At 47.2% G+C, this 25,213-nt stretch overlaps 1 protein-coding gene across 3 annotated transcripts in view; it reads left to right on the plus strand.

Moving 5' to 3' along the window:
- Positions 1–25,213, plus strand: part of LOC146796136 (GTPase IMAP family member 8-like) — a 132,550-nt gene that overhangs the window by 83,346 nt on the left and 23,991 nt on the right. For 2 of the 3 annotated variants that reach the window (XM_085628523.1, XM_085628524.1), the window contains exon 5: positions 17,013–17,052. In XM_085628523.1, coding sequence (XP_085484649.1) covers positions 17,013–17,052 — 40 coding nt within the window. Of the gene's footprint in view, positions 1–17,009; positions 17,053–25,213 lie in introns of all 3 variants that reach the window. The other variant, XM_085628522.1, reaches the window with a different exon arrangement.

Below are 25,213 nucleotides of genomic sequence, written 5' to 3' on the forward strand. Positions count from 1 at the left end.
TGAGAAGAATTGCTCCATGTGTCTTACGGGTGGGTTCATATTGATCAAAATGGGTTCCTGTCTGAGAGGCTAATGGCAACTAAAACTTATGGGGTCATTAGGATGGCGAAAGGACGGCCACCGCCGGGCCGGCGGTCCTTTTGCCATCTCACAGGAAATTCACACCGCCGAATTAGGATGGCGGGGGGAATCCCAATCTGTCCCAGACGGACATGGTTCCACAAGGCGGTCCTTTTCCGCCCACTTGTGGAACCAAAACACAGGCTAGAATTGCGGTAGTGCCTTGCAGGCACCGCTGTAGGGATTAGGATATCCCTTTCCGCCTGTCTTTTTGCAGTGGTCAAACACATGCAGAGGCTGGATTCAGAGGCCCATTGGGGCCCCCTCTGTGTTGGGGGTGCACTGGGATTTCCCTGCAATGCGTGGCAGGCACAGCGTGTTGCCTGCCACGTAGTGCAGGGAAATGCACAGCATGGCATTTTAGCATTGCGTACGGTGCTGCAGCCAGCAGCACCGTCCGCAATGTTAAAGCCCTGGATGCACCTGCCAGGATGGCGGGCGAATCCTAATCGCAGTGGTGGGACCGCCGCATGTCCGTATGTCTGACGGGCGGCCCCAGACACCGCAACGATGGCAGGCAGACTGAGTCTGCCCACCATCGTAATGAGCCCCTAAGGTTTTAATTCAAGCTATTGATTACCTTTCAGCTACTCAGGTCTAGATTGCAATACTCATGATGGATGCCAAAAAGGCTGTTGACCTGGTAGATTGGCGTGCTTTGTTATTAATTTTGGAAAAGTTTGGATTTCCACTTCAGTAGATTGGTATGCTGAAAGAAGTATAAAATCAGGCAGAGGCCAAAATTATTATTAATAGGGATGAAGCTGGATTGTCAATATCAACCTGGGTACTCAACAGGGATGCCCACTATGCCACTCCTTGCTTTCCGTTTTTATTGAACGTCTTGTGGCAAAAATTCACACTAATCCTCTGTTTATATCTCCATTAGCAGAAAGGCAAAAATTCAATTGTTCATAGACAATATAATTTTATATCTCAAAACTGATTGTTCCAACATACAGAATGCACTGAATGAAATTCAGAAATTTACACAAATTGAGGGATACAGAGTAAAGCAAGCTAAGTCGGAAATTTTTCTGAGATCCCGATCTATCTACAGTACGTATCACCACATCCCATTAGATATCTTGCCATTTTTGTAACCAGTGAATATGCTTAATTGTTTGGTTGAATTATGGAAGTAAACTGGTGAAGGTCAATTAACTATCAGCTTAATGGACCCTTTTGCACTTATCATTAATGGAGTGGATTTCCATGATAAAAATGTCTCCTCCCATTGTTTGTATTCCTTTTTATTAATCCCACCCTAAAAATTTCCAGTACGTATTTTATAGATTTGGATGCAATGATCCGGTTGTTTGTATGGAACAACAAGCAACCCAGGGTAAAATTAACTACACTTCAATCAGACGCAGTGTTTGGGGGGATGGCACTATTACACTTTGCAACATACCTTCAGGCTTCTTTCGTTCATCTGACAATTCAACTAGGTGAAACAATATCGGTCTATGATAATTTCTTATTAAATCTTATGTTAAAGGAGAGTGCAATTAAAATAACAGGTTTTTTTACGATCAGCAAAACTTCAGAAAAGAACTAGAAATAAGGCTTTATTAGTGTTCTCAGTACAAATTCAGCTGTTCTTTAAAATCTCGAGATATACCAGCACACCATGCCCATACCTCTATTGAAGACTGTGTGGTGGGGGGCTTAATATTGTCTAAAGGGCTATTTCACTTTTGGCAAGACCTAGGTATGTTCAGCTTGGGGATTTTTCCAATCATGATAGATTAATCCCATAGGAAGCAATAGTGGCACAAGGCGGTAATCAAAGTAGTGCCGTGCAGATGAGTTTCCATCAGGTAGCTAATTTTCTCAAAAGTAATTATGCAATGCTGACTGAAGCTGCACACCAGATTACCAGGCAAATGGGCAATAGGATGGTTGGTGTGGGATCCTGGTATATTTTACTACATCAGAAGGCTAATGAAAAAAACAGTATAGGACGGCTAAAAAAAATTCATACTTTGACAGGATGTAAAATAAATTTAATATGAAAGAGTGGCAGCAGATTGGTCACAGAGCTTTGTGAGGCACTAATTTTAAAATGGTGACCTTTTTATCTGGATGGATGACATATTATACACCATTGAGATTACACAAAATGCATCCAGCAATGTCTGACCAATGCTTTGGATGTTACAGGTAGTAAGAAGGTGGCTGGGTGCATACTTTTTTGAGTGCTTTTACCTATTGCAATTTTGGAAAAATGGTTTTACATATATTAGTCATTGTATGTCTTTCACATTTGCTCCATCCTGTATGTTGGTTTTGTTTGGTTCCTCAGGGGAGGTAAATGTTTTTTTTTAAAACAGCAGTATTTTATATTAATATCTGTAACAGTGGCAAGGTCACTGATTTTACAGAATTGTAAAACAAATATACAACTGTCGATAGGTTATTGGATCAATAGGATGTGCCAAAAGGTTGTGAACTACTGTAAGATTTAGGGTGATATGGGCAAATTTCTCTTCGTATTTTATATATGTATTCATTTTATTACAATGCGACGGTATTACTTTATGTAATTGCACCTCTGCACTTTAGTAATGAGCATGCTGCTAACTCTATATGCACTTTAATAACATGTGGTTTACTAGTGGTGATCAAAATATTTTATATTTAATGTAATTGGACTGTATTGATCTAGGTAAAAGTATTGTGGTGATTTAGAAATCAGTATGCTGCTAACCGGAGGTGCACTTTAAGAGTTTTAGATTTTGAGGATAATGAATAATAAAATGTATTGTATAATATAATTGCACTTGCTCATGGGAAGATGTGTTTTTATATTAGTAATGCGACATGGTGTGGTAATCTTAGTTTTTAGGAATTCCAGGCTGAATAATAATGTATTTATGATTTGCTGTATTTTTGACTAATGGTCATAAGACATGCTTTAATTCACTTTTTGTTTTCTGTTGCACTTGGTTTCTCCTTTAAGAAAAAAAGAACAAATGCTAGCGGCTCCTTCGTAAGACAACGGAAGGAAGTTGAAGCAAAGGCTCTTACTCTGCAGGGGACCTTTTCAAAATGATCAATGTTACTTTTAGGGCCAAGCCACTTCCCCCTTTTGGAAGTTATGAGAGCTAAAATCTCACCCACACTGTCCCATGGCAGCAAAATCTTACTGGTCAAAAACTGGAGCTTATTAAATAAACATACTACAAGGATATTCAAATGTTTTCTTTGCCAGCCCAGTTCTTATTCCGCTGCCCAGATTAGGCTGGAACTGGGCCTTTCTGACCAGAGGGCAGTAAGTGTTGGTGCCTATCTCAACCTGTGCCATAAACTATGAGTGGCCGGGGTGGATACTTAGAGGTATTATTGTAGGCCGAAATCAACACCAGTGGCCCAAGTCAAGTGCACTACCAGTATCTTGGGGACTCTAAACACCTTCTGGCTTTTAAGGAACTCTGGGACTCCAACCTTAGCCATCACCTCTTCAAACTGGGATTTAAACAAGTGTCCGCTTCTGGTCATTTCACTCTGATAGGACCATTACAACCCGACGTAAGTATGTCTGGGCAGTCATTAATACCTATCAACCAACATCCCCTGCAAACTATCTTGCCTGTATGGACACCAACAGCCTGAAGGCAAAATTTATGGACCTAAGGCTAGGGAAGGGGCCATTTCTGAAACACCTTGCTAGTTGGCACCAACCCCAGAAATGAATATTATGCAGTGGGTGTGACCAGTGCAAGGAATCCCCTGAACATTTTGTGAGCCTCTGCTCTGCTTTGCGGGACGTGCATAAATCCAGACTAAGGAGAGAGTGGAACTATCTGGGAGTCCTTTCGTGTCAGAAGGCCATCATCCCGTCTCTTAACATAGACTGCACCTCTTTAAACAACCTACTGACTAAATTCATCGCCCTTGCACTTAACAGGCTCAGTCACCCAGGGGTGTTACTGGGGAACTCTGCTCCTACCCTGGTTTGCCCTCAGCTGGCTCGGCACAGCTGGGTGGGACCCCCGGATCGTAGAGTGTAATGACAAACCTTAGATCTCCCCTGGACCAAGGAATTTACAGTCACTTTCCCAGGGAGAGAATATCAGTTCCAAACTTATGGAATATAACATATACACAGCACTTCCTAAGGTGGGCAAACTTTCAACACTCCCCCAAAGGCAAGGCAAGAAAACAATAATTTGCCCATCACTTGTGAGGAATAGCACCAACTTCCTATAACACAATTACCTGCTAGAAGGGAATTCACCCATCCTTCTACAACAGAATACTTGGTCAAGAAGAGTCCACACCTCCTGCTACAAGGAAAAGACAAATTGGTATATCTGGGATGTATTTATTAGTAAATAGCACCACACAGTAAGCCAAATGCACCTAACATATTAGATTCTAACATATCAATAATATGATTGAACATACAATCAAGGCAAATATATATATGAGAAATATATATATGTATGGATATAAGAATCAGAAAATAAGAAGGAAAGGAAAGAATTCAGAAAAGAATCAAGAGACAGTTAGTATCAGAGACACCTCACCTAATGCTCCATCATTTCACCCCGCTTTGCTCAAGGGGAGTCCATTGCTTGAACCGGGTGAAAGCTCAGAGGTGACACCACTTTTCCGTGACAACACGTCTGCTCCACGGATGAACTTCCACCGAGCCAGTGTAGACTCCCCTTTTTAATACGCATTCAAAACACAGCGAAGCTTCTAGCAAGCCACGCCCCCTAGTTCTCATGAGAGCCCGCACCAGCTTGCTTCAAGGTCACAGCAAAGGGTTGATCAGGCCCCTGTTATGACTAAAAGTCAAACCATGTACATTCATCTGATAAGAACCAGTTCTCTCTAGTCAGTAAAATGCGAAAAACAGGAGGAAAGAGCAGACCATGCCCTACCCACTTTGCAGCTTCGTGCAGGCACAGAAAATGGCTTCAGAGTTAGTTAAGCCATGCACACAAAGGCCCAAAGCAAGATGGAATTGAAAAGCAAGATGACATGAGACCATGTCAAAGGAGCACCGATAATTCTCATCCACACAACTTACAAGCACCACTGTGCACACAGAAAAGTTTGAAGCAAGGTAAAGTCAGAAGGCATAATTACATTAGACCACGTCAAAGCAAATAGGTCAAAGTCATAATTAACCTAACCCAAATAACATTATACACTTAATCCCTCAGTATACAACATTGAGCACATGTGTGCACCAATGCCCACAAGACTGCACCTCAACATCCCATACCTTCTATTCTTGGAAAGACTATTCCACTAAAAGGCAGAACAAACTTAAGTCAGTACAGAATGGTGGTGATTGAGGGTCATCATAGGGTGTCAGACCACAAAAGTGGCTGATTCACTACATAGAGTCAGCAGCTCTGTCATAAAATGTATTCTGACGGAACTCCAAATAGGCAAATTACTATTATTATCATCTACTGCTGTCAAAGGGTTCTTTCCACATGCAACACTGCTTATTACTATCGAACCCTGTGTGTTTCTCAACAGATGTCTGGATTTTACTGTTGCACGTTCGTCAGATGGCACCTTCCAACAGACGATTTGCCGCTATTATTTATTGTGCTTCTCAACAGGTGTCTGGGAATTTAGTGTTATGCATGTTGGTTAGATGGCACCTTTTTAACAAATATTCTGCTGCTATTATTCACTGCACTTGCACTTTGCGAGATAGTTCAACATCTGGAGAAAGGCTTCTACAACCTAATCCTACCTAATCCCTGTTCAAAATGTGTTAAATGGCCCAGGTGTTAGGCAATCTTTCATGACCTTTTTGGGTTACCCTGCACTAGCACTTTGTTTTACTATGATGACACAGAACAATATAATTGTGACCACTTTAGTTATTATGATGCCTTTTAAGGGTGAGCTTGTCAAGGCGCATGCGTTATCAGCAAGACCTGTTTTCATCAATTAAACAACTCTATTCCCACCTCCTACTTACCGTTGGTTTATTCCAGCATCACTCTTCTTTGCAGCTGCCTGCCTCGTTCCCGCAGCCGATACCTCACTTCCTTTCAAGGCAGAGGAGCACCGGCAAAGTACACTGTAGTTACGCATGCCTTCTTTATCTCCTGTTGCATGTTTCCTGTTTTTCATGCCTTCAGCCGTCGCTGCTTTTTTACTGTCCTCTTCTGTTTCCGCTTATTTTGCCATCTACTTTACTGCAGGTGCTATTTCTTCCAAAATCCATTGCGTTGTCGTTTCAAAAATCAATTAAAAAAAAAAAAAAGTTACTTTGTCCGCTGCTGTGCTTCATTTTCTTAGCTTAGCAGGGCGTGTCTGATTAATGGTGTGTGCCTTTTTATTCCATATTGGGCCAATCCCCACCCTCCCTTACTCCGTCCCCACCTCTACAGCACACACATCGCTGCCTCTCTTCCTGCTGCAGCCAGTGCTTTTGCAGCTGCCCAATACCAGCCTTCCCACTTTCACTCACACAGCCCAGCCATTGACGAGGGGGAAGAGGAAAAGGAAGGATCCATGAACTTCCCCGGGGCCTGTGTAAGGAAAGGAGTCCCCAACATAACAACTCTTAAAGGGGGGAAATGGTGTGTGTTTGTGTAAATAGCGCTTCTGTTTTCAGCTGATCCTCGTTAATTGCTTGCAAACTAACAAGGATCGGCTCAAAACACAAGCGCTTTCATCATGTGTTTTCGGTCGATCCTCGCCCCTCTCCTCTAGCCCCTCTCTACTGGTTTACTTCATTTTGTAACTGTCACTCCTCACACTATAAAGTGTGCGATGTGCAATACATAAGTGCGGTAACCAAACATAAAGGTGCGCCCATTTTCATACTCACTATTTTAATTCTATAAATCGTGCGATTGAGGAAAATATGTTACATCTTTGGCAAACAGAAATGCAACATAGCAAAGATTGTTTTATTTTCTGAGTCTATGACCAAAGCATTTGAAAGTAAAGTATAAGCGTCCTCTGTGAGTTGCACACATTCTCACTTTTGGTTAAAAATGCTAAGTGTGCTAAATGTGCACAATAATCACGTCCTGGTGGAGAGTCAAAGATATTTTCAGATAAGGACACAGTTGGTCTACTCGTGAGGTAAAATCAACACTGAAATCGGTGATCCTGAAAATATATTCTGCCTGAAGAAGACCCCGGGGCCACCAGAGAGTGCATATTTGGGGTACTTTTCTGTCCTGGACACAGGAGTAGAACGCATGTCACTTATTGCCTGGTACAACCTATATCCCCCTCCTCCCTTGTGCAGACCCACAGAATATCACGAACAAGAGTTTAGTTGGAAAAGGGGGTCGTAGATAACCCCCGGCCGTATTTATTAACAAAATTAATCAAACAATTAATATTAACAAATTTGTACAAAATTTACGCAGATAATCATATAATTGACATGTGATTACATTTGATATGTACAGATATCAGATGGCTATCCTTAACATAACTCTAATATAAGTTATTCCTATCCGAATCTAAGCATAACATCATTCATAATCATAATGGCAATAATTTTCTGCGTATCCATGTTTGAGCCTACGGCAAGGTCAATAACTGGTGTCAGATCCTTATCAATTAAACCCCGCCCTCCCACCTGAGTGCACATGCGCAGAGGGCCCGTTCACCGTGAGGGTACTTCCCCCCCAGTTACCCTCGTACGCTCTGTATATTATCTCCATCGGGGGCCCTTGCAGTTCTGCGCCCTTTACTGGCGCCATTGTGAACATGCGGGGTGGCCAACCAGCCTAGGAAAAGCGTAACTCCCCTCTCTCCCACACCTATACAGCCACAACGGCTGTAACTGCCCCTGGATAGTTCTAGGAGGGACGACTTGTCCCTCCCCCTTGGGCGACCTCATTCAAGAATGGCGCCGCCCCCTAAGGACCTTAAATTTACTGCTCACCAATAATGACCTTAACGCCTGACCACGGGATCGCACTAAAATACAACAATTTCACCTTAAAAATGGGAAAAAACAAGATATTTACACATCACAACCTGAAATGAAAAAAAAAAAAGACAATCGTACACAACACAACCTTTGCTCTAGGGGATGGTGGGTGGGCAAATATTACAATTATGACCTCCTAGCGAGGTCGCACGACAAGGCTGGGAAGCGCGGAGGGCAAAAAGGAAGATTACTCTGCTCCTCAGCCTTTTATTGGCAAGTACTCGCCCCTCAGAGGGGTGGGGGCTGGCAACTTGCGTGACCCAGAAGTGATTCCTTTCACTTCCGGGTCACGACCTGGCCCGCCAATGGGAGAGGTGGCGTGCCTGTCGCGTCACTGCTGTGCACGACAGGCCCGCCTCCTTTGGTCGTCGGAGGCCGGCAGGACCACCATATTATCAGCGGGTCCGATGCCTGCCCCACCTTTTCTATATGGCCTGGTACTACCGATACCCCCTCCTCCCTTGTCCAGACCCACAGAATATCAAGAACAAGAGTTTAGTTGGAAAAGGGGGCCGTAGATAACCCCCGGCCGTATTTAGTAACAAAATTAATCAAACAAAGAATATTAACACATTTTTACAAAATTTACGCAGATAATCATATAATTGACATTTGATTACATTTGATATGTACAGATATCAGATGGCTATCCTTAACATAACTCTAATACAAGTTATTCCTATTCGAATCTAAGCATAACATCATTCATAATCATAATGGCAATCATTTTCTGCGTATCCATGTTTGAGCCTACGGCAAGGTCAATAACTGGTGTCAGATCCTTAACAATTAAACCCCGCCCTCCCGCCTGAGTGCGCATGTGCAGAGGGCCCGTTCACCATGAGGGTACTCCCCCCCCAGTTACCCCCGTATGCTACTATCTCCATCGGGGGCCCTTGCAGTTCTGCGCCCTTTACTGGCGCCATTGTGCGCGTGCGGGGTGGCCAACCAGCCTAGGAAAAGCGTAACTCCCCCTCCCCCGCACCCATACAGCCACAACGTCTGTAACTGCCCCTGGAGAGTTCTAGGCGGGACGACTTGTCCCTCCCCCTTGGGCGACCCCATTCAAGAATCGCGCCGCCCCCTAAGGACCTTAAATGTACTGCTCACCAATCATGACTTTACCGCCACAGGCCAGCATAGTTGCCCGACTATCTGGCCTCCCCTACCTTCACGCTAACTAGGAGGTCATGCCGTGCTTTTCAAGCCCACCAACCACGCCAGCAGGTTCTCCAAGAGGATTGCATTCCCCACAGTTGATAAATGGACACCGTCTTTTAAGAAGCACGGGTCCCCCCTGATACACCCATGGGCGATAGTCTGCAATTGAGGATACCTAAACAACCTCTCAATCTTGTTGTTGATACGTCTTACCGAGTGGTTCAGTGCCCTTACAGACTCCCCCCCCCCCTCCAATGACATCTAGGTACCATTTGCGACCATGCGATGGTGCATCCCTGGCATGCTTTTTGCTAACCAACCCACTTCTGTGATTATGGATTCCACCTGCCCTCTTCTACCCAGATTCACCAAATTATTCCCTCCCAGGTGTAAGATAATGATATCCGGACTGGGACCCCTTTTACTCAGCAAATCCCCTATAAAACCCCTGCATTGACTCAAACAAAGGCCCCCTCTCCCATGGAATGAGACTTTTAAACCATCCTGCTCTGCCCTGTGTATGTAGTTCCCTGAACAGAAAAATGCCTTCAAACGTGTCACATAGGAATGGCCAATAATCCAAACCACCTGTGTTCCTGACGCTGGCAGAGGTGCATGTCCTTCCTTTGTTCGTTGTGGATGTTCCGACGCCAGTTTCCCCTCTGCGTGTCAGGTTCGAGAAACTGTAGAGATTAAGCAGAAAGACAGACATCAGTACAGTGCACACGGCCCACTTACAACATGTGCAGCCGCACATAACCTTTGTAACAATTGGAGGACCACCTCCCAATTATCTTGACATTGCTGCTGTGTAACCCCCTCGTCGTTGCCTCAGTCGCAGCCCTTATTCTAAACGAATGAGTTCTAAAGCGCGCAGGATCTAAACCTGTCTGTTTAATTGCCATGTCCATGACTCTCTTAAACTGAAACCGGGTGAGAGGTGTACCGTCTGCATGGATTAATAGAGTCCCACACCTTATAGAAGATCTCTGCCCCAAAAAGGCTTCCACTTGTGCTACCGGGCAGCATGGATTGCCATTTGCTCCATGCAAAACTAACCCCTCACCATGGGCCTCTTGGTTGGTTTTGCACTTTTTAATGAATATTAGTAGGGCATCGCCATGAATTTTTACATGGTCTAACTGTAAACCACCCTGTGCATCCTGCTTATTCTGGGCAACCAATTCCCCAATGTGTAATGCGCCATGAAAGGCTAGTGAAAAGGCCGCCCTGAATAATAAAGCTTCCCCTTTTGTCATGCAGACAGTGTCAAGTGGCCCCAGTAGGGCGGCTAGTAGTTCCATTCCTATTCGACACCTTGAATCGGGTGTTGTCCCCTGGAGGCGCTGCCAACCTTTTAAAGCCTTCCTGACTGTTAAGCTATCAGTGGGATCCCCCTTGTCCCTGGCTCGGGCGAAGAAAGATATCACTGCCACGTGTCGCCTGGCTGCAGCCACTTAGCATCCCTCATCATGTAATACGCCTAAGTAACGTAGCAATGCCCTTGGGGTGTGCCAATCTTCCACCCAATCCTTCCCCAAGAAAGTGCAATATGCCCAAAACGCCCCCTCATAGTCTTTTTTGGTCCTGGGAGCTAGGCTAGCTGCCACGAGGTTCGGTAGTTGGGGGCACCAATCAGCCAAAGTACTTCTGGGAAGGGTGTTGGGTTCACTTCTGCAGAAGGGAGGTGTGTTCTGAAGACCTGCATCTTGAAGCGAGAGAGTGCATCAGCAGCATTATTCAACACACCTGGGACATGTTTAGCCTTAAACAGTATATTCTCCTTCATACACAACAGGACAATCTCTTTTAACAGGCGGTGGATCATCTTACATCTCGCAGCCTGCTGATTGATGCATTCCACCACAGTCATGTTGTCAGACCAAAATACCACTGATTGGTTACGCAGCCTGTCCGGCCATACCGATAAGGCGACCCAGATAGGAAACAATTCTAAGAAGCCAATGTTAGCCGTTAGACCATTCTGCACCCATGCGTCTGGCCACCTGTGCACCACCCACTCATTGCCAAGTATGGTGCCAAATCCCACACTACCTGCAGCGTCAGTCCATAAACCTAACTCTGCAGAGGTAGTGGGTGGACTGGGCCAGAGCACCCTGCCGTTGAAGTCCTGCAGGAATGCCATCCAAATCCGCATGTCCTGCTTGACCTCAGCCGACAGCCGGATGTGATGATGTTTTTCTTGAATCCCGATCATGGCTTGGGCGATAGAGCGGGAGAATGGGCGTGCCATTGGAATCACTCTAAGGGCAAAGTTCAACTGTCCTACCGTTTGCTGCAACTGATGCAAAGTAACCTTATCCTTAGCTAAGCATTGCTGTAAGGTTGTCTTGAATTTCTGAATCTTATCTTCCGGCAAGCGGAAACACCCTTGAACAGAATCTAGCTCAGTACCTAAGAATTCTATCTTTGTCGTTGGTCCCACTGTCTTTCCCGGCGCCAGGGGAACTCCAAAAGCACATATGAGTGTGCAGAATTCCTGCAGTGCCCACGCACACTTCTGAGAGCCCGCCGACCCCAGGATAAGAAAGTCATCTAGATAGTGCATGACAGACTGGTGCCCGGTCACACGTCTAAAAACCCATTCCAAAAATGAACTGAACTTTTCAAAATAGGTGCGGAAGACCGAGCAACCCATGGGCATACACCTATCTATGTAGAATTTGTCTTGAAACTTGAAGCCTAGCAGGTGAAGGTCCTCTGGGTGAACCGGTAAAAGACGGAAGGCTGATTCAATATCAGACTTTGCCAGCAAAGCGCCAGGGCCCAGCGCCCTAAGCATTTCCACGGCCTGATCAAATGAAGCGTATTTCACACTACAACTTTCCTCACTGATGGCATCGTTTAGTGAGTTACCTCTAGGTGCGGAAAGGTTATGGATCAACCGGAACTCCCCCTCCTCTTTTTTGGGGACAACACCCAGTGGTGAACAAACAAAATTATGCACCGGAATGCGATCAAACGGGCCCACTATCCTGCCCAGGCATAGCTCTTTAGCAATTTTATTCGCCGCCACTCCTGGGTTGGTCCTTACTGACAATTGATTTTTGCATTCAGGCATCCTGACATAACCTGGGGCAGGAATCCTAAACCCATATGTGAAACCTTCTTGCAGTGTCCTAGCAGTGTCATGACAGCGGTATCTGTTTAGCCACAGCGTCATAGCTGTGATGTCAATGGGGGAATGTGTGACTTGGTGCGCCCTGCCATCAATCCTGCTTTCTCTTGCCTTTATCCCTAGATTTTTTGAAACTCTTGGATTCTGGGTGGGAAGGATTTGCGCAGATAGAGCAGGCATGTTTAAACTTACATGTACCTGCCACCCTAGTGCATGTTCTTCTGTTAAAATCCCAACATGTCCCCTCTCCGCCCCTCTCCACCACCTGAGCCATGGGCAGGGCCTGTGTTCTGCGCAGGCCGAAAGGGCTGATAAGGCTGATAAGGCTGAAACGCTGGAGTTGCCTGTCCCCTGTTCGCCTGCGTTGTGTTAAACTGAAAATTGGTCTGTGGTGCGCCAAACTGATCAAACCAAGAGATCGTGTCGACCATGTTCCAAGATAGCGCAGGATCAGATGCCTTCGTCCTCCTGAAGTTGATGTCATAGTGTTTCCACCCCCATCCCCCATATTTGTCATGAGCCATGGTAATATGAGTCTGGTAACATGCCATCCCTGCCTATATGTTAGGGAAACGTTCCACCATTACTGCCGTCAATACTGAAAAACCCGTGATCTAATTGTTTAAGTTCTCCTCTACTCTGAATCTTAACAACTCGCTTGCCCATTCTCTGGGGAGCATCCAGTCTTTCTATTTCTTGGCTTCCTCTCTCTCCCTTTCATCTACTAGCAGAGAAAACATGCTAACATAGCACCCTGACCAAATGAGTTCCTTCAACTCGCGTGACACATGCCTAGCCACGTTCTCCCTCCCGGTACAGGATTCTACCACTCCCAGCATTGGCAGAGTCTCCTGCTTACCTGCTGCGGTCACTCCAGCAGGTACCGGTACTTCTTGTTGACGTCCACTGGTGCAACCCCATTGATGGGACAAGAAAGAGAAGGAGGTGCCTGCCCTGTTCCTAGTGGCCCTCCTGGTGTTACCACAAACTGGGAAATCAACCTCCTTGCTTCTGCCTCAGGGTCCCCCTGCATGCCCTTCCCCCCAACTGTTGGCGACAAAATCCCTGCTTTCCCCAACCAAGGCAGAACTGCCGCTAAATGCGCCACCAAATCTGTTCGAACCGGATTAATGCCTGCTGGACTATCTTTAGGGACCCCACTATCTGGCATCCCTGTGCCCTGTGGCGTGATGGTTAGCGGGACTGCGCCTGCCGGGACGACCAGTAATGGCTCAAGCAATGGTTCTCCCAAAGGTACCACCCTCACTAGCATTGTTGGGGCCGGGGCACTCAAAGGGACTCCCCCCAGCGGGACCACCCCTCACGGCCCAGGAACCTCCCCATCCTTGGGTTGTGACACTGGAGCCGTGGTTTTAACCTTAGTCCCATTCTTTCTGGGCCTAACTCGCTTAGGCATGGGCTCCAATTCACCTCTGGGCTTTGGGGGTACTATGGTGCGCTTAGGCCTTTCTAACGTCCCCTCCTGACCCTCAACCCTCTCCCTGAGGTCTGCCATATTTTGCCCCAATCTATCTACCTTTTTCAATCTCTTGTCCATGGTAGTCATCTTTCTCATCATCATTTCCATCATACATTCCATGCGAGAGCGCTTGTCGCCCGCTTCATTTTACCTGACATTGTCACTTCCTTCCCCTGTACTAGCACCGCGTCTACAATGCTAGGCCTATGTACCTTTTTTGTCTAAAGTTACACCACGACAAAATTCAAATCTAATACAATACTGTGCAGCACTCTGACCCTGATAGGGAACCACCCGTGGGTCGCGCGCCGCTACTAGTACTGCGACCGCCCCAGCATATAGCACTGTACCTGGATTCAATAAACAGTACCTGCTGCAATCTCAAATGTCTTTAGCTGACCATATGCTTATCTGGTAACAATGATCTGTCTCAGTTAATTCTGCTGCCCGCGCAAGCTATTGCCCAGAGTCATTTAAAACATTCCCCAAGAAGAGAAAACAAATCGGCATTTACACACTCCACACTACTTTAAATGTTGCGCAATTCCTACATAAACAACACTCCCGTGTGTCCTCCCGTGAATTCACTACTAAAATGGGGCTAACGGTGCAGAAACATTGGGAAATGCACACGCAATCATGAGAATGGCAAAGTGATCTTTACCATCAGGCCGCAGATTTATTCCCCTTTACAAAAAGTGCCTTTAAAAACGTGCCCTAACGCTCTTCCCGCTAATAATCTACACTGCTAACAAACCCGTGACACGTGTGCAGTTTAAAACAATTCCCAACCCCACTGCAGGAAACACAATTGCTCCGATATGCACACAGCTGCTGTGCAGCTTTCTACACTTTATACTCAGCAAACAGTGACAATGAAAGGCCCGTGATTGAACACCTAATCGTCAGGGTAAGAAAATCTAAGGTACTTCACCTTTGAGCTAGAATCACTCTGCAAACGTATGCTACACGCGCTAAAGGCGCTTGGGGCAGCCGGGCACTCTTTAACAAACTCCTGGGTTGTCAACGTGTGGGTGAGCGCTAACCTCCACCGTGCACGATTACCTGGCCTGTAGAGCCGCCAACCGAGCTGCAACTCGCTCCCCGCTAGTGAAGCACTCCACTCCTTTCTTCTCTCCTCCGCGCAGGCACACGCCTCCGACACGCTGATCGTCCCCAAGGTCCTTGTACCACGCACAGAAACTCACCCCTTCCGCCGCACGTGATAATCATCGCTCGACCTGGAAAAGAAAGCAAATATTACAATTACGACCTCCTAGCGAGGTCGCATGACAAGGCTGGGGAGCGCGGAGGGCAAAGAGGAAGATTCCTCTGCTCCCCAGTGGGGGCTGGCAACTTGCGTGACCCAGAAGTGATTCCTTTCACTTCCGGGTCATGACCTGGCCCGCCAATGGGAGAGGTGGCGTGCCTGTTGCGTCACTGCTGTGCGCGACAGGCCTGCCTCCTTTGGTCGTCGGGTGCCGGCAGGACCAGCATATTATCGGCGGGTCTGATGCCGGCCCCACCTTTTCTAATCCCTTTGGTGCACCAGTGATCAGGATGGCTTGTTAAGCCATTCAGGCCGACAATGCGGACCCTCATCACATTTTACTTGAAAAAACATACCCACACTATTGACATGGCCACCTTGTTTACTGCAAAGAAAGTGATTATTTTAAACACCCGTGCATAACTCCATGCACGTTACAACTGCTTATAAATACTGGCATACCACTGTGTTTAAATCCCTTTCTAATGCTCTTTATGCAGTAGGCAACTATCAACCACCACATTTCTTCTACTGTGCCCCTCTGCAGAGTGCATTGCAGACAGTACCGCACTCAGAAAGGAGTCCTTTGTATGTTTCTGTGGGGATAAAGTTCATACACATTTAAAATAAGGATGACAAATTACTGTGTCTCGTCCTTGTCTCTCAGCGTGGCCTTGCGTACAAAAATATTAGCAGTATTTCAAGTGATAGAGCTATTTTTTGGTGTGTGTGCTAAATAACTACCTAATGTCTACATATTCTCAGACTCTAGAAGCTGATACTGCAAGCTAAACTTATTATGAGTCAAGAGTGACGGAAATACAAATCAAAGCAACAAAAACAATAGAAGAAAATATGGTGTGCTTTAAAGAAGGCATATTTACAAGAAATGTAAGTGCTGAGCCTCCTTCATCTACATACAGATTAAAAAAACTGATCTAGAAAAATCATCTGGAGTGCGAAGAAATCTACAAATGCCCAAATCTGGTAGACAGACAAAGAAAACCAGTCCTGGGTTGGCACCATAACCAACCGCTTCATGTAACAAAGTTAAAAGCCACTGCTTCACCACGAATGTCTACAAATCCTGAAACATGCACATTATTATTAACCCGTTCGACGCTTATGACGGAACGGTTCCGTCATGCACGTCGGTTGGGCTGTGCTTATGACGGAACCGTTCCGTCATGGCCCCGCCCGCGCACGGAACCTTCAGCGTGGCGCGGAAATCCGCGCCGCGCTGAAGGGGTTAACAAAAATCTACATGTTGAAAGGTCTTGAAACATCATGGGCATGTAGAAAAATGTGATAATCCCTGCACTATGTAAACATGGCAAGAAATTATTTTGTCAAGCAGGTAGTTTTCAATCTTTTGATATACACCCATAAAAGTACACAAACCAACTAACAGAAACAATGGTTGAAAAGCAATTTGGCCTGTTTATTTCATCCATAAACGATTTCTCTGAAACTGTACAATAACCATCACAATTTTAATATTTGATCACACTGTGGAGAAGGCTACTGTGTGTAGGGCCTGACATAAGCCCCTTGTTCCCTTTATGGAAAGAATGGAGTTAGCATAGTAAATTATCAAATCATAATATATCAGAACACTGCAGTACGGGGGAACTTTATATATAATTTACATTGCATAGTGTGAATAGTACTGAGCCTCGGACATTTGACAAGCTTAGTTCATCAAGAAGTCATCAATATCTATTCACTAGAGTACACACAAAAAAAGCAGGTTTCACAACAGGTACTCACAAGAGTTGATTATACATTAAACGATGTATTTCTATGCAAGCAAACCTGTCCATTTCCTTCACAGACTTTTGATTAATTTTATGAAATAAATGTGTTAATGGCTAAGACTTTGTTTTGTATGTTTTAGCAGGACAGTGGCACAGATTCCAGAGGGAGAAAGAGGGCTTTTGGTGAGTATTTGGGGACAAAACACGTAATCTGGGGCCATGTTATGAGGTTGATAATTTTCATTATGTCTGGGTTTTCAACAAATAACTTCTTTCTTGCTAGAAATTGCACTTGAAAGGTTTCTGTTCCATTGTAGAGAGCGCTATAGGCTGTAAAAGTATGAGTAGCCGAGAGGCGTCCTCCTGGATTGGGGCAAATTGTCACCTATGAAACGTTATCACCGGGAGGAAGGCCATGAGTAGGTACAATTAAATTAAAGGACATTCTTCTATATTATTTGGGGATGTGAGAGGGTGGAATGAGCTCCGCAAGGGCAAAAAGGTGTTCCCAGGTTTCAGTGGTAACTAAGAAGAAGGAAGTATGAAATTTGGGGGCATATATACAAGCCCCTATCACCACCACAGCGTCACCTATATTGACATTGTGGTGGCGATAGGGGCTGAGCCTTATCTATAAGGCAGCATTAAGCCACTTAATGTGGCTTAACGCTGCCTTGTACATAAGGCCCCCTTTCATGCTATGGTTAGCGTGAAAGGGGTGAGTAGTGGGTGTTGCAGTGGGTGTTCCACCGCAACACCCATTAATGTTGACGCTACCCCTATGTACAAGAGTGGCGTACATAGGAGGCAGCGCCAAAATTAAGTCGATGTAAAAACTAGTCTTGAGTAGGCGAAACGAGGAGAAATGCATTATTTCTCCCTCGTTTTTGCTGCCTTCCACACTAGGAAAGAGCAAAATGCCATGGTTTGTTTATGTACATGAAGGTCCCGTTTCCTCCCGGATCCTCTACAATGGGGCCACGTCTCGAGTGAGAACAGGCGACATAATCTCCCAGGCATACAACGTAGAACGAGGGACCCGACAGGGCTGCTCCCTCTCCCCGCTGCTCTTTGCACTAGCAATAGAACCATTGGCGATGCTGGCGCGCACAGGAGAGCAGTACCGAGGACTTGTACTACGGGAAAACGCACACTACATTTCGCTGTATGCCGACGACCTCTTAATGTTCCTAGAGAATGTAGGAGAGGCTTTGACAGTGGCAAAGCAATTGTTGACTGGGTTTGGGACTAGGTCGGGGCTACGGGTTAACTGGTCAAAGACTTGTCTGTTTCAAGGTTGGCCCGAGCTTACCAGCGCTGCCCCAGGTGCAAGGGATCAGATGGGAGGCGCAGTGCCTGCCCTACTTGGGAGTCTTAGTTTACCATACCCAGGATGGGCTCCTGGAAGGGAACATTGGTCGGGCAATCCGGGGAATTAAGGGGAGTATGGAGTTCTGGGCTGCTCTGAAACTGTCGGTGGCAGGGAGGGTGGCCTTACTTAAAATGATAGTATTGGCAAGATTGTTATATTTTTTTAGGACGCTCCCAGTTTGGATACCCGGGGCGATGTTCAAGCAGCTGAAAGTGATGGTGGGAGACTTCCTGTGGGGAGCTGGCAGGATTTGGGTTGCACTAGACACAATGATGCGACCTAGGGAAGCAGGGGGCTGGGCAGTGCCGGACTTCGAGAGGAATTATCTAGCAGCTCAGCTTCAATGGCTCACACAGGCGGTGGCGGTGACGGTGACGTTTAGAGGGCCCAACCCGGACCGGAACTGCTGGGTACCGAGACATGTGCTTTCTTTTATACTGATGGGGCAACGCCTGTGGAGAGGTACCATCACGAATGAAGAGAGGACAATGCAACGCTGCTGGACCCGGAGTAACAAAAAGCACGGGGTGGAGCGCCCTTACGCACCTGAAATTCCGATAGGGGCGTGCACGGCGCTACCCCACGGTGGAGATTGGTCTGCATTGGGGATGTGGGAAGAGCAGGGATTATTTATGATGGGCAACCTCTATGATGATGGTGTATTGATGTCGTTCTCGAGCTTACGGGATCGGTTTGATTTGCGCAGTGACATTACCTGTTGCATGCGGCGCTGGTAGCGGCGATTCAACGCAGGTGGAAGATGGGGCTATCAAAGCCCACGACATCGTTAATTTGTCAATATGTAGCTATGGCGGATGGTACTTTCAAGGGTGTCACGTGCCTTAATAGGAGAATGGAGCAGGAGGGAAGGCAGCCGCTGGATCGTCTAAAGGGGAAGTGGGAAGGAGATTTAGGAAGGGATATTCCGGACACTACTTGGCCCAAGCTGGTAGAAAGAGCGTGGAAGAGCACGAGAAATGCTAGGTTCCAGCTAATACAATTTTATGCGCTGCACAGGGCATACATGACCCCGAAGCATATTAAACAGATCTTTGGGGGGGAACAGGCTGGCTGCCCTAGATGTGGAACGGATGAGGTGGATTTCCAGCATATGCTGTGGTCCTGCCCGAACCTGACTGCATATTGGGACAACGTGATTGTGGCGTTGGAACTGGCAACAGAGCGTACACTTAATAAAGATATGGCGGTGAGCTTGTTGCATTGGTTCCCGCGCACGAAGCGCAACAAGTTGACCAGCAAATTCATAGAACTGGGACTGATACTAGCCAAACGAGAAATAACCAGCCACTGGAAGGATAGTCAGGGTCCTAGAGTGCAGAGGTGGAAACACGAATTCCTTAAGTGGGCAGCGAGTGAAAGTGTGATTAAGCTACGACTGGCGCATAGGCAACAGAAAGAGACGATGTTGGAAGGGGCGCGAGCCTGGGAGGCGCTAGTCGAGGCAATGCGCGGGTCTGGCGAAGACCAAGAGGATGAGCCGTCCCACCACTAGATCACGGGTAATAGAAGGCACAGGGGAAAACGCAGGGACTGAAAATACAGCTGAAGGAGAGACCACGGGGTAGCAAGAGGGGAGAGGCCGAGCAACAGCGAAGGCGCAAAGTGGGCGTACACCTAAAGATCAAGACGCATTGAGATTGACGACTGCTGGGGGAGCACATTGGTGGGGAGGGTACAGTTGGGGGAAAGAAGGGATAGTAGTTTTGGGGTTGGGAAATTTAGGGGACAGGGATATTAAGGGGTGCTGAAGGGCTAGAGCTTGCGGAAGGTCGGTAACAAAAGAAAGGGACTAATGTAAACCTTATGATTGCACAATATGACACCTATGTGCGGGGGACGGTGAGAGCAAATTGTATCTGTGTATGGCAGGCCACTAATGTGATGAAGAAGATGTAGAGATGTGAATGGCGAATAATAAAAATTTTTATAAAAAAAAAAAAAAATGAAGGTCCAGTTTCCTGTACATAAACAAACTTTAAAAAAAAATAATGTTGTCACTTTAATGTGTGCTGCATGAAGTAGCACACATGAAAGGGACGGAATGGCATTTCGGGATTGTTTATGTGCAATCCTCCCTGCACGCAGACACCCTTGCACTCTGGTGCAAGGGTGCCTCCATTGGCGCTAAGTTGCTAAACTAAGCCCCATCGCAGGGGGAAACGCAAGGCTGCACCATATTCTTGTAAATAGGGTGCAGCCTTGCGTTTCAGAAGCCGAGGAGAGAGGCGTTAAGCCAGGAAGGAAATGCCTCTCTCCTCCACTTCCTTGTGCATATCCCCCTTGGTCTGTTGTTTCAAAATGCAATTATGATGAAGAGCACATGCAGCAAAGTTCTGTTCATTCCTTGATGTCATTGGTCGCTCTGAAGCAAAAAGAAATCTTTTAGCATGATGCTAACTAAGTGTTGCTTCATGGAACATGACAGCATGGTCTTGTGTGGTACATTTATATTCAAAGTACATTTTCCAGGAAAGCAAAGTCTGCCTCCAGGACCCCCTGTCGCTTGACATTCTGCCTGTTGGTAAAGGCTGCATCCCTCATCAGTTGAACCAGGATGGTCACTTTGGCAGCTGCCCACATTGGTACTTGGTGAAGCAACAGACCCCCGATTGAGCTCCCGATAACTAGCATTGTGAGACTAAAGCTGTGCTTTGCCCAGGGGAGACTGGTAGCTGGAGATATTAAAGTGCCAAGGCTTGTGGCCCAGGTTAGTCAGCCCAAGGTCCAGGGAGCGAAGGACTGGGGAGTGGTCCAAGAGCATGCCCTCAAGGATCCAAGCATTCCGCGAGAGGGTGACCACCAGCTGGGAAACTAAGAAGTGATCTAGGTGGGAGTGGATGCCATACACTGGTGAGAGGAAAGTGTACTCCTGATCCGTAGGGGGCAAAAGGCACCAAAAATCCGCAAGACCATGGTCCACAGTGATTTTACTCAGAACGCCCCAGTCCGCGTTGTTGCCCATGTCAAGCAGGCTGCTGAAATCCATGACCTCATCTCTTGCCAAATTCGAGTCCCCATCAACAAGCCAATGGGTCACATTCATTTCAATTGTAGAGAGCCCTATAGGCTGTAAAAGTATGAGAAGTCGAGAGGCGTCCTCCTGGATTGGGGCAAATTCTCACCTATGAAACGTTATCACCGGGAGGAAGGCCATGAGTAGTTACAATTAAATGAAAGGACATTCTTCTGTAATATTTGGGGATGTGAGATGGTGGAGTGAGCTCCGCAAGGGCAAAAAGGTGTTCCCAGGTTTCAGTGGTAACTAAGAAGAAGGAAGTATGGAATTTGGGGGCATATGTACAAGCCCCTATCGCCACCACAACGTCACCTATATTGACGTTGTAGCGGCGATAGGGGCTGATCCTTATGTACAAGGTAGCATTAAGCCACTTAATGTGGCTTAACGCTGCCTTGTACAGAAGGCCCCTTTTCACTCTATGGTCAGTGTGAAAGGGGTGGGCAGTGGGTGTTGCATTTGGTGTTCCACCGCAACACCCATTAATTTTGACGCTGCCCCCTATGTACAAGAGTGGCGTACATAGGAGGCAGCGCCAAAATTAAGCCCATGTAAAAGCTAGTCTTGAGAAGGCGAAACGAGGAGAAATGCATTATTTCTCCTCCGTTTTTGCTTTTTCCATGTGTGCTGCCTTCCACACATGGAAAGAGCAAAATGCCATGGTTTGTTTATGTACATGAAGGTGTTCCTTCCTGTACATAAACAAACAGCAAAAAAAAAAATGTTGTCACTTTAATGTGTGCTGCATGAAGTAGCACACATGAAAGGGACGGAATGGCATTTCGGGATTGTTTATGTGCAATCCTCCCTGCACGCAGACACCCTTGCACTCTGGTGCAATGGTGCCTCCATTGGCGCTAAGATGCTAAACTAAGCCCCATCGCAGGGGGAAACGCAAGGCTGCACCATATTCTTGTAAATAGGGTGCAGCCTTGCGTTTCAGAAGCCGAGGAGAGAGGCGATAAGCCAGGAAGGAAATGCCTCTCTCCTCCACTTCCTTGTGTATATCCCCCTTGGTCTGTTGTTTCAAAATGCAATTATAATGAGGAGCACATGCAGCAAAGTTCTGTTCATTCCTTGATGTCATCGGTTGCTCTGAAGCAAAAAGAAATCTTTTAGCATGATGCTAACTAAGTGTTGCTTCATGGAACATAACAGCATGGTCTTGTGTGGTACATTTATACTCGAAGTACATTCTCCAGGAAAGCAAAGTCTGCCTTCAGGACCCTCTGTCGCATGGCATTCTGCCTGTTGGCAAAGGTTGCATCCCTCATCAGTTGAACCCAGATGGTCACTTTGGCAGCTGCCCACATGGTACTTGGTGAAGCAACAGACCCCCGATTGAACTCCAGATAACTAGCATTGTGAGACTAAAGCAGTTCTTTGCCCAGGGAAGACTAGTAGTTGGAGATATTAAAGCGCCAAGGCTTGTGGCGCAGGTTAGTCAGCCCAAGGTCCAGGGAGCGGAGGACTGGTGAGTGGTCCAAGAGCATGCCCTCAAGTATCCAGGCATTCCGCGAGAGGGTGACCACCAGCTGGGAAACTAAGAAGTGATCTAGGTGGGAGTGGATGCCATACACTGGCGAGAGGAAAGTGTACTCCTGATACGTAGGGGGCAAAAGGCACTAGAAATCCATGGTCCGCAGTGATTTTCTCAGAACGCCCCAGTCCGCGTTGTTGCCCATGTCAAGCTGACTGCTGCAATCCAGGACCTCATCTTGTGAAAAATTCGAGTCCCTCTCAACAAGCCAATGGGTCACATTCATTTCCATGAGGAGACGGTTAAGCTGGAGGAAGAACTGGTGTTTGAGCCCTTTTGTTGCATATACAGACCCAATGCAAAGCATCTTGCTCCCAAGCTTAAGCTTGACAAAGGCACATCGACCATGTCCTGAGCACTGTGAAGGGCAGTGATTTCCACTGGAGGATTGCCACACCATATTTATTAGGCTGCCCAGTCCCATCTGACGGGAGGGCGGGCAACTGACGTGGGTCACCTTTTTCCACCCAATTGCGCCAAAGGTTCTCCACCACCACCGGCGAGAGATGGGTCTCATGGAGCAGGGCCACAATCACATGCTTGGATTGGAGGTATGCTAGTATCTTCTGCTCTTGATAAAGTATGTAAGACTATGCACATTCCAGGAGAGAGTTTATAGGGGTGCATGGTGACACATCACGGCAATGGTCAGTATGGGGAGGATATGCAGAAGCAGGAGGGAGAAAGAGTGTGGGAGGGAGGGGAGAAGAGGGACAAGAAACACACAGGGAAGCAGAGAACAGGGAAGAGTGAGGGAAAAGGACATAGTAGGGGTTTGAGCGCAGGGGAGGGGAAGCAAACACAGAGAAGAAGAAGGAGGGAAGGGGGACCCCATTACGAGAGAGGAGGGTGGAGTGGTGAGGGAGAATGGCTGGAGAAGAAGCTCTACCCTGTGGAAGAGCAATGGGCCTGAAGGCAAGGGAGAGGAACAAGGGACAACCAGAGGGGTACCACATTCGGTGCCTCAATGGAAGCCTAAACCCTTAAACCACTGATATAAACCTGGGCGCTTGAGAGGCTCGGGAGGCCCTGAGCTGGAGGGGAAACAGAGCAAGAGCCAACAGGGGATCCGGAGGAATCTGTGGTGAGGGAGCCTCTACAAAGGCCGCAGGGGCTTGGGGTGGTGGGTGTGGAGGCTAGGGCATGAAGAGGATTAGGGTTCAGGGTTCCTGGCCTCCAAGTGGCACCAGAGGCCCATGGTGAGCACCCTGGGAATGTGTTGGTTACTGCCAGAGGTTCTGATGCAGTAAAACTTGGGCAGCCCAGGCTTCAGCGGGGAGCAGGACTTGCCACGCCCTAGATCCTGTGTGAACTCTGCCACTACCCAAATCACTTTGTCCTTGCCCTCTAAGAACTGTGTGAGCAGTCATGCTGTCTGTCTGCTGGGTGGCACCCCAGAGGGCAGCAGTCCCCAGTTGGAAGGACGTCTACTTGGTTAGCTGTTGCCAACGACTCTGCTTGGGGTCATGTCCATCCCCTTTTCCTGAAGACCTTCCAAAAAGAAGCGCAGTACCCCTGGGTCAACGAAGCCCTTGGACCTGCCATCCTTCGTGATCTGCGGGCTCAAAGTGCCCAAATTTGATGTCCAGTTTGTGCTGTTGGGGCTGGAGCGTTAGGAAGGCCTTCCTCTTATTTTTGGTCTCCAGCGAGAAATGTTCCTCAATGCTGATCTCATGGCCCTCAAAGTCATATGGGCCGTGGGTGCAGGCCGTAGCCAGGAGTTGCTGAACCTGCTCATGATGGAGGAAGCAGGCTGCTAGGGGCCACGCCTGACCTTACATCACTGCATAAGACGGGCCCAGGAGGTTGGCTCACTGGATTTCCAGATGGGGAGAGAAAGTCAGCCCCATGAGGGTGGGGAGGTCTCTGAGGAAGCCTCGTGTGTCTGATCCCTTTGTGCGTTCCAGAAAGTCGAAGAACCATAGGTTATACCTGAGGCTCCGGTCCTCTAGGTCGGTGAGCTTGTTGGGGAGGTGCCAAAGTTCCAAGTCTTAGTCCGGGATGTGATTGGCATCGCCTCCACTGTCAACAGGTGGTGCTCCACCCCTTCCATCCTGTCATAGCCCGGATACCCCTCAATATGCAGAGGTCAAACATCTTGGCTTCCATGCCCTCCAAGCAACAAACCAGCACCATGATTTCTTGTAGGATCTGGTCCATCATGGCATCCTGAGGTAGGGGGAGCTGAAGCAGGGGGGGCATATTCAGGGACAGGGCTGTGTGACTTTCTCCGTGAAGAGCAGCTGATGAGTCGATTTACCAGAGGGCATCAAAAATACTACAGATGGGAGAGGAACACATAGTGTGTCCAGTGAGGTTTCCAACAGGGAGCTGGGCTGGCCATTGTGGGGACAGAAGAGGTTGGCTGGTACTGAAGGTTCAAGGTCCAGGAGTG

Source organism: Triturus cristatus, chromosome 10 (genome assembly GCF_964204655.1).
Source record: "Triturus cristatus chromosome 10, aTriCri1.1, whole genome shotgun sequence".
NCBI lineage: Eukaryota > Metazoa > Chordata > Amphibia > Caudata > Salamandridae > Triturus > Triturus cristatus.